The sequence below is a fragment of the Alexandromys fortis genome, unplaced genomic scaffold (genome assembly GCF_014885135.2).
Source record: "Alexandromys fortis isolate MF-2015 unplaced genomic scaffold, M_Fortis_MF-2015_v1.1 scaffold_268, whole genome shotgun sequence".
In the NCBI taxonomy this organism is placed as follows: Eukaryota; Metazoa; Chordata; class Mammalia; order Rodentia; family Cricetidae; genus Alexandromys; species Alexandromys fortis.
In genome coordinates, this window is record NW_026068141.1 from 29,813 (window position 1) to 43,890 (window position 14,078).

The following is a 14,078-nucleotide window of genomic DNA, read 5'->3' on the forward strand; positions in this document are numbered from 1 at the left end:
CACCTTACTAGACCTGGATGGAGGTGGGTGGTCCTTGGACTTCCCACAGGGCAGGTAACCCTGATTGCTCTTTGGGCTGACGAGGGAGGGGGACTTGGTTGGGGGAGGGGGAGGGAAATGGGAGGCAGTGGTGGGGAAGAGACAGAAATCTTTAATTAATTAATAAAGAAATAAATAAATTAAAAATAAAATAAAATAACAGCAGACACCATCTTCACAATGGCTTAGCTAGGTGAGCATGACTTCAATTCTCTTATGAAGTTGCAGTCAAAATATTAGCTGGGCTATAGTCATCCAAAAGGAAGACTAGAGCTGTAGGGTTCACTTACAGTGCGACTTGTTCACATGACTGTGAGCCAAGGCCTGGGGGGGCACACGTGTGTGCATATGTGTTCACATGCATGTGTGTATAGTGATATTTCATTTGTATTTTAATAAATAAAGCTTGCCTGAAGATCAGAGAGTAAAACAGTCCCATGGTCAGCATTAAAGACCAGGCAGTGGTGATACATACTTAGTCCCAGTAGCCACACCAGTTTGCCGTTGAAACTGGGCAGTGCATGCCTTTAATCCCAGTGGTGCATGCCTTTAATCCCAGCCCTAGAGAGTTATATAAGACAGGAAAAGACATCTCTCACAGACAGTCTCATTCTGAGATTACTGGAGGCAGGATCGCCATTTCACACTGAGGTAGAGGTAGGAGCCTGTGGCTGGCTGGTTTGTTTTCTGACCTTCAGGTTGAACCTCAATTTCTGTCTCTGGGTTTTTATTAATCATGCTGCATGTGTGTACATGAACTTGCTGAGGCAGAGTCGGGCACAGGTCCTTCTACTTGCATAGCAAGTACTTTATCAACTGGGCCGTCCTACCTTGGGGTTCTTATATGTGCTCATTTTGTGGAGTCTGGTTTCTCTCATGACTGGACAGCGCAGGAGCAGCAATGTCACTTGGACCTAACCTCACAAGTCATACTCCTTCACTTTGGCACAGTCAAACTGTGACCTGTGACAGCCTGACACCTTGGGAGAGCGGCACACGTGTATGGATACTTGGGAGGCAAGGGTCAGTAGGGGATGTCTGCGGCTGGCTACTGCAGCAAGCCAATGGGCGGGTAACAAGACACTATGATTAGATGAAAGAACTAACATGGAGCAATATAAGACTGTGAGAAAAATGTGGGTTTTGTGACCAAAGAGATTAGTGGGCCGAACATGAGTCCCTTTCTATATTTGTTTATGGAGGAGGTTTCAATTTGCTATAAAGTTAGGGCATCTTGACCACAGGGAGAAGAGAAATGGGTAGCTCAGCTTCCCATCACTACAACAACCCCCTGACAGAATCAACTCATAAACAGCAAAGGTCTGTTTGGGTCATGGTTTTAGAGACTGGGGAGGCGCATTGTGTTCAGGCGGGAGTGCAGAGAGGAGCAGCTCATGATGGCGGGAAGGAGTGACGAGAGGAACCAAACTGCTCATGGCAGAGCAGAAACAGAGACTGAAAGACTGCTGTCTCACTCACGGGTGTACCCACAGTATCACTCACGGTGTACCCCAGTCTCACTCATGGGTGTACCCCAGTCTCACTCACAGAGTACCCCAGTCTCACTCATGAGGTACCCCAGTCTCATGGGTGTACCCCAGGATCACGGGTGTATCCAGGTCTCACTCAAGAATGTACCCCAGTCTAACTCATGGGTGTACCCCAGTCTCACTCACAGTGTACCCCAGTCTTACTCACGGGTGTACCCCAGTCTCACTAATGGGTGTACCCCAAGGAACTTGGAGACGTCCTGCTAGGCCCATGTTTAAAGGTTCCATAGCAGGCAGAGAAGAACTCATGTGCCTGCAGTTCCAGCCCTGGGGAAACTGGGCAAGAGAATCAAAAATTCCAGGATATCACAGAACATAACACGATTCTCCAGTCTCTAAAATAACTCAGTTCTGAGGAGCCCCTTCTGCTGCTGTGGAGGACACCCTTGTCTCACCAAACAACAAACAAATAAACCAATTCCCCAACTCCCAGAAACACCACTCTGAGGAAAAAATGTTTTATTTTTCTTAGTCTTATGAAATACTACTCTTTAATCTTTTTTAATTTTGTTACTTGACAATATTGTACATTTACATGCTATATTCTGGTGACTCCAAGCTCAGTATTGCCCTCTAGACATTCCCAGTCCTTCCACAGATTCACGACTTTTGGTTTTGCTTTGTGACACATTGACTTTCACCAGGACCACCTGGAACAAGGTTTTGGCAATAGCCGTTTGGGGGACACTTTAGATCAAAACTATAGTAGATATGTTTGTCTTAGTCTGAGCAATGAAAAACTGACTTCATCTTGCATTTGCTCAAGTTGGTGAAGGGAAGTAACAAGAATGGTATGAACGGGAACACATGAAAGAAATTGTTTGTGGTTTACATCAAAGGCTAATAAACCCTGTGTCAACAACCCCAGGGCTTCCACACGGCTTTCCCATGGGACTTGGAAGCGCATATGGAGTAGTTAGCCAGACTGCCTGACTCTTGCTCACCTGGAGTGACTCCGCTCTGGGTACACTGAGAACGTCTCTATCAATCTTGCTTTTGGAGAACATACTTTAAACTAAATGTATTTTAATACTATTCAAATATACATACACAGGATATCAAGGCAACGTGATAACAAGAGGTAATTTGCTTTAAGGCCCCCAACTGGAAATAGCTTGAATTCCCAGGTCCCCTTGCACACAGTTGCTGGTGGAGGCACTTAGGTAACTGTGGATGTGCCGGGGTTGTAGGCACATATAGAGGGAATACACACATTCCTCCTCTTTATGAAGACATGTCTTTGTGAGTACATGCTATAAATAAGTTAATACTAACACTATTGAGGCAGAGGACTGGATTTGAAACCAAAATCATCTTAAAGGACAAACCCCTGTGGCAGCCCACCACTGCTAAATAAAACTTGCATCTTTGTCAGTTCACCATTTAGAAAGATTCTGCTTCAGGGGAGACAGCCCTGTGTCTCTGGTTGTCCTCAGACTGCATGGACTCCAGGGAACAGGAACGGATCACTCCAGCTCCCCTGTGCTAACCAGCAGCAGGCACCGGAGGCCAACAGTGTGGTGAGCTGAACTTCTAACAGCAACGCACAGAATACTGGGACTCTGCTCATTTAGATCCCACTGATAGTTTCCTATAAGTTATTTCACCTTGAAAATCATACATTAAGACTCTTTGTTTGTTCATAAAAGGAAGCCTGTGGTTTTGTTAATAGCTGATTTCTAGACTGTTTCTCTTTAGTAAATAAGTATGAAATAAGAAAGTAAAGAGTGTTCACTTGACAGACACACCCTCCAGAGCCCCTTCATGTCACAGCCACTTAATAACAATGAAGAAAGCGAATACAAGAGAACTGAACAGGACACAGACCATGAGAGACTTGGGGACCAGGATGTCGTGCAGGTTTCTGGCAAAGGCAACATGGCTGGGGGAGGTCATGTCAGATTACAGTCCCACATCACAATCCATCAGTGCGGAAAGTCAGGGCAGGAACCTGGAGGAAGGAGATGATGCAGAGGCCATGGAGGGGTGCTTCTCACTGGCTTGTTCCCCATGGCTTGCTCAGCTTATTTTGTTATATGGCTCACAGAACCAACTGCCCAAGTATGGCACTGAAAACAATGGACAGGGCTTTCTCACATCCATTATCTATCAAGAAAATTCCCACAGTTTTGCCCACCAGCCATTCTAATGAGGTCATTTCCCAACTGAAGTTCCCTTTTCCCAGATGACTCTAGTTTGTGTTAAGTTGATATAAAAATTAGACAACACTCTAAGCAAAGACATCTGGTCCCCAGAAGCCAGGTGACAGTTGCAAAAGGTTCAGTTACCCTCAGGTTTCTAAGCAGAGTTGAGCATCAGCTCAGCGCAACAGGAGAAAATCTGCCTTAAAAAGAAAGACAGAGAGGAAGGAAGAAAGGAAGAGAGGGAAGGAGAGAGGGAGGGAGGGGAAAGGAAGGAAGAAAAAAGGAAGGAAAAATGGAAGGAAGGCGATATTTGTGCAAAAGAAGGGTGAACCATCCACTCTCCTATTCACAATCCTATTCCACACACAGCAATCAAACACTTGAGCACTTGAAGAAATATTAATTTTAAACCCTGAAGAAAGCCCATCTTTGAATGACATTTAGAAGACAGCTGGATTAAACAGCTGAGCCCATGACTTGCTGAGCCTGTCATCCTGTAAACACTTCCCACAGCAGTGGTCTGAGAACAGCACTTCCTAGTGTTTGCTCTCCTACCACAGACAGCGCCCATTGCTGGCAATTGAAGTAAAGCTGGTAGGTGTTCACTGGGCGGTCCTTACACTCTTGGGTTTTGTTTCCCGAAAGTGATCACAGAAGCACTGTTTGCTTTAACCTGGCTCATCTTTTGCAACCCAGGTTAATCATTTTACAGGTTTTCTTTGGAAATAAATGAGATAGCTAGTTGGACGGCAGTGTGGATGTTTTCCATTGTGATGCTTTGTATAAAAGGAACACTACTCTAAGTGAAATAGTGCATAGAATTTTTCTTCCCACTCCTTTTTCTTTGACAAATTCAGGATTAAAGTATTACTAAATAGAACCTTACTAATTAGGTAAAGATGCTATTGTGAGTGTGACCAAAATTCTGACTTACAGGACTGTGTTTAGACATCTCTTCATTATCATCATCAACACTGTTATCATTATTATTATTGTAGACAGGGTCTCATGTCACCCAGGATGGTCTGAAACTCACTAGTGGCTGAAGATGACCTACAGTTTCCAATCCTCCTGCCTCTACCTCCCTAGTGCTGTGACTACAGGTGTACTCTATCACACCTGACAGTCCTGTGAGTCTGGGTCCAACGCAGACCTTGAGCATGCTCAACAGGCCTCTACCAACTGATATACATATCCAGCTCCTGGACATTTCTTTTCTTACCTTGAAATACAAGACACATCATAAACAAATGTACAAATGATTGACAAAAGAAAATCTAAATAAATTATCTAATGAACATAACATATAAAATAAACTTATTTTATTTCTAAAAATTAACTTTTGCTTAAATTTACTTAATTGGAAATGAGTCATGAAAATCAACTTGTGAGATGTAGTTGGACTTGCTCCAATCCCCGCACCCCAGAGGCACAGGACAGTCGTCTCCATGGGTTCAATGCCAGTCGCGTCTACAGTGTGTTCCCGGACTGCCAAGGCTGTATAGAGACATTCTGCCTCCAAAACCAAAAGTGATTTAAAAAAGAAGAAAACCAACTGTCATGGGAAATACTATTAACTCTGCTCATACTGACCTCCTGTAGTAAACTGTAGAAACCCTCACTGGAGCATGGAGGTATAAAGTGAGGCCTTCTATGACTTCATGCAAACTCTGGGGAGGGACACGGGGATTCACACACTCACATCCCCGTAAGCACTGAGTGTCTACTGTCTAGGGAATCACAGGAGCTTCTAGTAGGGTTTCCATGCCTACACAACCCTTTTCCATCTACTGCACTGCTTCTTCTCTAGACTGGGATGGACCCTGGATCTAGTCCTTGGACCATCTCTGCAGACCTAGGTTACCCTTGGATATCACCAGTACCAAGGATGCTACTTTTGTTTCTTCAGGTCAGATTTGTTCTATTAGTCTGTCTATCTATCTATCTATCTATCTATCTATCTATCTATCTATCTATCTATCTTTCATTTATTTGGTTACCAAGACAAGTTTCTCTTTGAAACCTTGCCTGTCCTGGAACTTGTTCTGTATACCAGGCTGGCCTTGAACTCGCTAAAATCTGCCTGCCTCTGCCTCCTGAGTGTTAGACTTAAAGGCTGGCCAAAATCATTCTAAAACCATGCATTTAAAATGAAATCCAGGTGAGTCTTCCATAAATCTCAGAGACAAATAAAACCTGCCAGAATCAAGTTTGAAGGTAGCAGGGTGTCAGCACAAAGGACCTGGCCGAGCGAAGAAAGTCAGAGGAAAGCGGCTCCTGGCTCCCAGCGCTGAGCCTTCCTGCACAGTGGCAAGCACCCAGGTTAGGACCCTGTTACTTGTATTCATAAAAACAAGTCCCTGGGTCTAAGGTGATGTCAAACACCGCTGTCTTTATTACTGGAAATGACAGGATACTAAAACATGTTTTGTGTTTATTAACACACCCTCATGTGCCCATTCCTGATTTTAACTTTCTCACTCAGAGATTGTATTCCCTGACGTTAATAATTACCCAGAAAACTAATTTACCTAAACTCTTCAACCCAGTTTATTTAAAGTAACAGTAGCTTCAAGAAGGTCATACTCACGGGTTTATGCCACTTTCCGCCATGGGCCTTTGGGGAGCACTTGGCTTTTTAATTTTCCTGGGCAAAACTTGGGGACAGGAACAAACGTAAGTAAAATGAGCCATCTTCCCTTTCCTGGGCGTCTTACCTGTGGTGAGTGAAAAGGAGACTTGGGTTGTATTGATTCGATAATAACTGTCTGCTCCTGATATAATGAGTGGGTAGTCTCAGCTGACCATGAGAGCCGTGGGCACGTCCGGATTTGATGAGCGGCTAACAACAAAACTGATCCCATGAGACGGTTACCGTTAACAGTGACCGAGATGATTATTCATTGCCTAGTCAACAGATATGCAGAGCAAAACCAAGATAATCAATTATATTGGCAGTTATTACCTACAAGTACTTGGTGCTTAGTTTGTGCTTTTCTTGGTCTAAGTGCAGTTAAGTGGGTCTAACTCAAATACGGTGTTCTTATAAAACCAACTGCTGAATTTTAATTATTGATGTATAAAATTATTTTATATTGGGTCATGATGAATTTGCACTACAGAAGAAATGAAAAACTATGCTTATAATATCTACATCATAATGCTACATCATAAACCGGTTTGTCCTAATTTTCTTGCTACCAGAATCCTGTCCATGTAAACAATGTGAACATCTTAGGATTGGAAGTTAACTGAATGCTATCTCACTGAACTTACTCTTTTCTGTTATTTGTTGTAAGATGAGGTTTCAGCATGTTGTCTAGGCTGGACTCAGATCATATGCCCATGTGCACCTCTGCCTTCTGCCCCCTGCTAGCTGGTACTCTAGGCTAGACTTTTACTGCAGTCTCCTGGTTAGCACATAAATTCCCTCCTGTCTTTGTCACAAATGTGTCTGTGCAAATACAAGTGTAAAAGAAACATGCACTGATACCATAAGCTTGCACACGCATCTACTCTGAGATTTCACTGCAAGGCCACACTCACCCCACTACCTTAGCTACCTTTATTATTCTGATTTAACCGACAAGCAATAGCAGCTCAGGGACATCCAGATTAAACCCTAAAACATGGACCCTCATTATTCTTGTCCAGGGGTCTTCAGAATTCTCCTGCTCTACCACATTGGCCAGGCTATGAAATCTTTCCTCTCTCCGAGACCATGAGGAAGTGTGCCATGACAGCACAGTAGTCGATCACTTTGACTGATTCAGCAAATTTTTTGATCCTCATCATAGTTAGGTTTTTGCCATTGTGACAAAAGACTGGACAAGGCCACTAAAAACGAAATGAATTGTGCTCAGATGTCAGAGGTTATAGCACACCATCGCAGGAAGGGTGTGACAGGCAGGAGAGCTCCTATGGGGCAGCTCAGAAGTGGAGAGAGAATGCTTGCTCTCAAGCTCAACTCCCCCTAAAGCCTGAACCCCATTACACGAGGTGATCTAAGTGATGTTGTTCTTATCCACATTCATGTGGATGGCATCCTTTAGTTAACCCTCCCTGAAACCAGCATAGGCACAGATGGTCAGATGTATTTACTAAGCTCCAAGAAGAGGACAATCTGGTCATCCGTCATTACACATACTTTGTAATGGGTTCTGAGGGCAGGAGGAGATGTTTCTAGAGCTTGAATTGTATTTGAAGAAGCAGAAATGAATGAGTGAGCCTATGAAAACTAATGAGCCAATGAAGGAGCAAACAAGCCAATGAAGGAACAAATGAGCGAATGACAGATGAATAAATATGAAGGCAGTTTCCAGAATGTGAAGAAAGCATCAGGAGAGCACAGAGAATGAAGGCCCCTGTTTATGTCTATGGACTGATAAGGTTCTCTGTCAATGGTGATGTGCATACAGAGCCTGGAGGAAAATAGGTGATGCCGTGCACATGTCTGCAGAGAAAACAGAAACAACCCAGTGATGCCTCCCTGTGCAAGCTCAGCGGCCTAGGCTTCTGAGAGTGCAGAGAACATACACAAGATGAAATTTCCTCACATGCGCAGACTGCATTGCTGATGCCCCAATACGGACCAAAGTTCATCTGAAGGGGAGTTTCACTGGTAGCAATTAAAAATAAGTATATATTTGTGTATGTGTGGGGGTATGCATGCCCATTATACCGCAGTTGTGGGGAGGTCAAAGGGCACCTTCTAAGAGTCAGTTCTCTCACTCTACTATGTGGGTTTCCAGGATCAAACTCAGGCCATTGGTCTTGGTGCCTTTACATCTCGATTACTGCCTTTCTAAACATCTTTGCTGTTACTGGGGTTTAATTACAACCTGTTTCATGCTGGAAAAGTTAAGTTTTTCATCATAACAAATTTTGACTTTCAAAATATAATTTTAGTTTGATTTTTTACAACACATGTAATTGTGGATGTTCTAGAACTAACTTTGTAGACCAGGCTGGCCTCAAAATCAGAGAAACACCTTCCTCTGTCTCCTGAGTGCTAGCATTAAAGACATGCACCACTACTGCCTAACCTATGTTTTTAAAACTAATCTTCAGTGAAGAAAAAAATATCAAAAGTATAAGAAAACCTGCAAAACAAACGAAACTTTTCTTTTGCAGTTTAAACAGCTTCATCATTTCAGCACCCAAAGTCTTTCATGTCGGAGCATCTGAAAATGTTGTAATTCAAGCCCGTGGCTACACCGAAGCATTTGATGTGACAATCTCTATAAGAAGTTATCCTGATAGAAAAGTGACCTACTCTTCAGGCTGTGTTAATTTATCTCCAGAAAATAAATTCCAAAACTCCACACTATTAACAGTATGTACTTATTCTTTTTTTTTTTTTACTTGTTTTTGGTAAAAGTTGTGCAACACTTGAGCCTTGGTAAAACTGTAGTCATTACTGTTGCTCCATAGCTGTGTGGTTATGAGATGGTAACAGGGGGAGTGATGAGTGAAACGCCAAACTCTGTGCAGAAAATTACATTTGATTTTGAGCCAAGTGTGCCATGCCCACATCCTTAAAAATAAACTATTCTCTGTGAAAACATTTGGAGATGAACAGGAAATATCCTGAGGTGAAATTAGAAAAGGGAGTTGCTAACTGAATGTGCACACGGGCTTTTGAGTATTTGCTAAAGCTCAGTATTCCCCAGTTGTACACAGAGTTCCCATGCTGGGGGACTGCTGACTGCTGCAGCCAGGAACTCTCTGGAAACACACAAGATGTAAAAAGGACAAACTGGTCAAATAACTGTCGTTCATTGAGACATTTATGTTCAGACTGGTTAGAAACTTCTTTATTTTCTGCATGTTCATATTGGGTACTGATGGGTTTCGTAAAGACAATTTCTTGCAAGTGTGTCATGTTCTTTGACTGTACTGACCCCCTTACCCCACCTCGTCCACTCTCCCTCTTCTCATCCTTCTCTTATGTCACGTGTGTGTATGTACACAATATTTGTGTCATGTGTCCACAGTGACAGAAAACACACAGTATTTGTCTTCTGAGTCTGGCTTCTTTCACTTTCTATGGAGACCTCCCGTTGCATCCATTTCCCGACAGTTTTGTCCTTTGTGGCTGAATAAAACTTGTTGTGTATATTGCATTTGCTGTGTCCACTTAGCTGTTGATGGACAAGCAGACTGTCTCCATAGCTTGGGAGTCATGAACAGTGCAATGATGAAGGTGATGAAAAGTGCAAGCCTCTCTCACCACGTTGGCTTTTATCCCTCCTCAGAGATTCCCAAGTGCAGCAGCTGGGCCAGAGGTAGCTCTATTTTTTAGGAACTCCCACACTGGTTTTCCTTGTGCCTGCACCAATTTTCACTCCACCTAGCAATGCATAAGGGTTCCCTGCCGCTACATCTTCCCCGGCATTCTTGGTTTGTTACCATTCTCAATGATAGCTGTTACCCCTGCTATGGAATCCCAGTGTCACTGGCGCTCTCCAGATGGTAAGGATGTCAACAGATTTCCACATGTCCACCAGTCCTCGGTGCTTCTCTGCTTATGAACTGAGTGACAGTTTCATTAGCCAATTTATTGCCTAGCTTGCTTGGAGTTTTGATTGTTTTAGTTTTAGTACTTAGTTTTAAAAGTTCTTTGTTCTAGAAATAATTTGTCTCAAAATGCTAACATTTTATTATGATGTCAGACTATGAAGGGATTTTGGCAAAACTAATTTATTTTAATTGTCCCACAGTGGTTTTAATTAATTTTGTTGTTGGGTTATGTTATAAAACAGATTTTTACAATTCTTACCTGGATAAACTTGAAAACAAGATCCTCCTGCCTCAGTTTCTGTAGTGCTATACAGTGATGTTATTATTATTATTATTATTTTTATTGTTATTATTTACTGTTTTCCCGACAAGGCTTGGAAATAAACAGCCTAGAGTGGTTTGTTATTGTTATTATTTACTGTTTTCCCGACAAGGCTTGGAAATGAACAACCTAGAGTGGTTTGCCAGAACTGTTTATCTGACTTCAACAAGATAATTTGACATACAAGATAGTAATCTTTCCTGTAACAATATTCTAATAGCCTTGTCTGGTCATGAAATAGCTATGTAGACCAGGATGGATTTGAACTCGCAGAGATCTGCCATCCTCTGCCTCCTAAATGCTTGGATAAAATTATGCACCACTATAGGTTCATTACTATTTTTTTACAATTTCCTGTTAATGGGTATTTGGCCTACACGTGTATTTGGACACCACAGCATGCAATAACAGAGGAGATAAGAGGAGGTAGGATTCCTGGAATTGAAGTCAGGTGATTTGAGCTGCCACGTGGGTGCTGGGAACTGAATCTTTGTCCTCTGGAAGAGCCACCAGTGCTCTTAATTCCTGAGCCTGGTCTCTAGTGTCTCTTTAAAATTATGCAATGCACAAGCTCAATTTTGCAGCCAGGTGGTGGTGACACACGCCTTCAAACCCAGCACCTGGGAGGCAGAAGCAGGTGAATTTCTGTGAGTTCAAGGTCAGCCTGGTCTACAGTAATTAGTTCCAGGACATCTCCATAGATACAGAGAAATCTTGTCTCAAAAAAACAAAAACCAAGCCAAAACAAGCAAACAAAAAGCACGAACAAGCTCGATTTGGTCTTACAGTTTGCAGTGGTTTTGTCTCTACAAGGTCAGCACGCTTTTGGACTTCACAATCACACTTTCACACCATGATGTTTGTTTGTTGTTTTTCAGATTCAGGACAAACAGTTGTCTGAAGGACAAAGCTCATATTCATATGTGTATTTGGAAGTCGTGTCAAAGCATTTTTCAAAATCAGAAAAAAGGCCAATCCTCTATGACAATGGCTCTCTCTTCGTCCACACTGACAAGCCTGTGTACACTCCGCAGCAGCACGGTAGAGTATCTGATGCTTCTTCCAAGGGAGAATGACATAAAAATGTGAAACTTTGAACATCTGAAATAGAGTGTAGACCAGTTTCTACTTAACTCAAGAGAAACTCAGATCCTCATGACTTTCTATTCTCACATAGCATTTTCACTTGTAATTAATAATGGAATTAATACATTAATAACATGACCAATGATTACTTTATCTTTCCTGTCAGAGAATTTATTCATCAAAAATAGAGAAGACATGATTGCAAATACAATTTTGGCACTGGGAAATAATTTTTCTTAAGATCTTCTCTGTAAAACAATCTTGGATTCAGTAGCTAGTCGCTCAGATGGAAAAAGCACCCCTGTGTAAAGGATTAGACCTCTGGCAGAGACTAACGTACATCACAGAGGTGCCCAAGTGCTGATTGTCCACGGTGAACCACCTGAGAAAGTGTCTGTTATGCATGGTTTCATATTTAAAGTTTTCCTGTTGAGGGGAATGGCAGGAAAGACACTGTGACTGAGGAAAATCTACATTTCCCCCCATGAACTGAAAATAAGACATAGGAAAAGTCAACATTGCTTGCAAAACCTTCTGCCTTTTCCTCTGCCACTTGCCATCTCTAGACAATTAGAGATGAATTTAGGGAAGATGTACATTGCAGGAAGGAGCAGGAAGGTTTTTCATTCATGGTACTTTTGTTGCCTGCTTGACAGAGACAAGAAGGACTGTCATGTTTTGTTTTATGTTTAACTTTGTGCACAGTAGAGACAATCTAATTTTGGCGGAAGCTGGTGATGTCCATGGTGAGGTGAATGGGGCTGTATGATAATCAACACATTTAACAGGGCCACCTGTTATGTTGGCTTACAAAGGAAAGACCTAGACAGGGCCAGGATGTTGGCACCAGCTCAGACAGTGAGTCATTGCCAGAACTGTTGATCTCACTTCAACAATACGACTTCTAATATGAGATAGTAGTCTCTGCCTATAAGAACAATCTAAAGTCCTTATCCTACTGATGTATTTAATATGAAGACACCTGAAGGATTATTAGTGTAAGCATCTTTGAATAACGGCTTAGTCTCCAAGGCTTTCTAAGATAAAGGACCTTAGAATATTGTCCAGGGTCCTGCAGTTCTGCACAGCCTGTGTCCCACCCTCTTTCCCAGGTCTCTTCTCTGCTATGTCCCCTCAGCTGTGCACTCAAGTTAGTTGCTTTTCCTGCTGCTTCTCACGCACATGGAGGTGGTTGCAGTGAGACTTCTGTATAGTACGTTTTTATCTTTTCTTTGACTCAGTAACTCCTGCTGGTAGCATCTGCATACACGGATCCCTTCAGGAACCTGCAACTACAGCTCGGCCTTCCACCCCCAGCACATTTCCTCTCTCTCCTCCTTGTCAGTGCTCGGGATACGTCTAGGGCCTCCTACATTCCAGGCAAGTGCTACAGCACATAAGAACATACCCAGTCCTTTCTTTTCTTCTCTGAAAATCCAAAAGTGTGTCCTCTGCTACACCTGCACCTCCGTGATCCTGGAAATACATGACTGTGTTTTTCCTCTCCTAGAGCATCAGACTGCATGCATATCAGATTTGGGCACCACTCTTATCTCTTTATCTAGCACAAATCAGGCACTGCAATTACGTCATGGCTCCAATACAAAGATTTTATTGATCTTGCCTCTGATACACTAAGATTAGTATTCTAAATTAACTAAAAATTAGGTTAGAAACTATGCAACTAAAAGTCACTGAAATCATAATGATAATGTAAAAATTTGTTACTTCTTTTTTGCTGAGTCATGTGGAGACTCTGTCCTGTTTGTACCTGTGAGTGTAATTGGGAGGTGACACTAATATTCCTGTTTTTGTAGTGAGGCTTAGAGGTAAGATAACTAGGAACAGGAAGAGGAAACACCAAGACAAGACCATAGTTTTGAACATCAAAACCTGTGATCACAGGCTTTTCCACAGGCTGCTAACAGCTCCTTCTTGACTCCTGGACAGCGCAGGCAGGTTTGTCATAGACGGGAGGACAACATGAGGTGGTAACAGCACTGAAGGAGGAGAGCACAGGATGTGGGCGACCTGCTCATCATACTGGCTTTACCTTGTTACCTGGTGAAACAGGATTTCCTGGGACACCTCCGTGGAGTTACACAGTACAGGCCAAGGGTCGAAATGGATTGTGCTTAGGGCACTATTTCTGTTTTAGTGTGGGGACCAAGACTTGGCTATGACTTGAGTTAAAAACCCTTGAAGAAAGAAAATGTGTCACCATGCCCCTGCAGAGTCAATAGCTCTACTAGTATGTTCAGCTCAAAAGCAGACAGTGCAGCTTAGCAACCATGTCTCTGAGCTTTGGTAGGCACCCTGATCCTCCATATCTTTTTTTGTCTTTTTTTTTTATTGAAAGAAAAAAAAATTTCCGCCTCCTCCCAGCCTCCCATATCCCTCCCCCTCTTCCCACTC

General features: G+C 42.6%; 1 protein-coding gene and 1 long non-coding RNA gene across 7 annotated transcripts in view; one reads left to right on the forward strand and one right to left on the reverse strand.

Annotated features, from left to right (window-relative positions):
- Positions 1-8,144, reverse strand: part of LOC126491257 (uncharacterized) — a 27,274-nt gene extending 19,130 nt beyond the window's left edge. For 3 of the 5 annotated variants that reach the window (XR_007589359.1, XR_007589354.1, XR_007589355.1), the window contains exon 1: positions 6,451-8,144. This is a non-coding gene — a long non-coding RNA (uncharacterized lncRNA). Of the gene's footprint in view, positions 1-3; positions 71-3,416; positions 3,664-6,450 lie in introns of those variants that run through there. The other 2 variants (XR_007589358.1, XR_007589356.1) reach the window with 2 other exon arrangements.
- LOC126491256 (complement C5-like) overlaps positions 6,271-14,078 on the forward strand; it is a 34,220-nt gene continuing 26,412 nt past the window's right edge. For both annotated transcript variants that reach the window (XM_050126815.1, XM_050126814.1), the window contains exons 1-3: positions 6,271-6,409; positions 8,867-9,068; positions 11,456-11,618. In XM_050126815.1, coding sequence (XP_049982772.1) covers positions 6,330-6,409; positions 8,867-9,068; positions 11,456-11,618 — 445 coding nt within the window. In that variant the 5' untranslated portion in view covers positions 6,271-6,329. The remainder of the gene's footprint in view (positions 6,410-8,866; positions 9,069-11,455; positions 11,619-14,078) is intronic.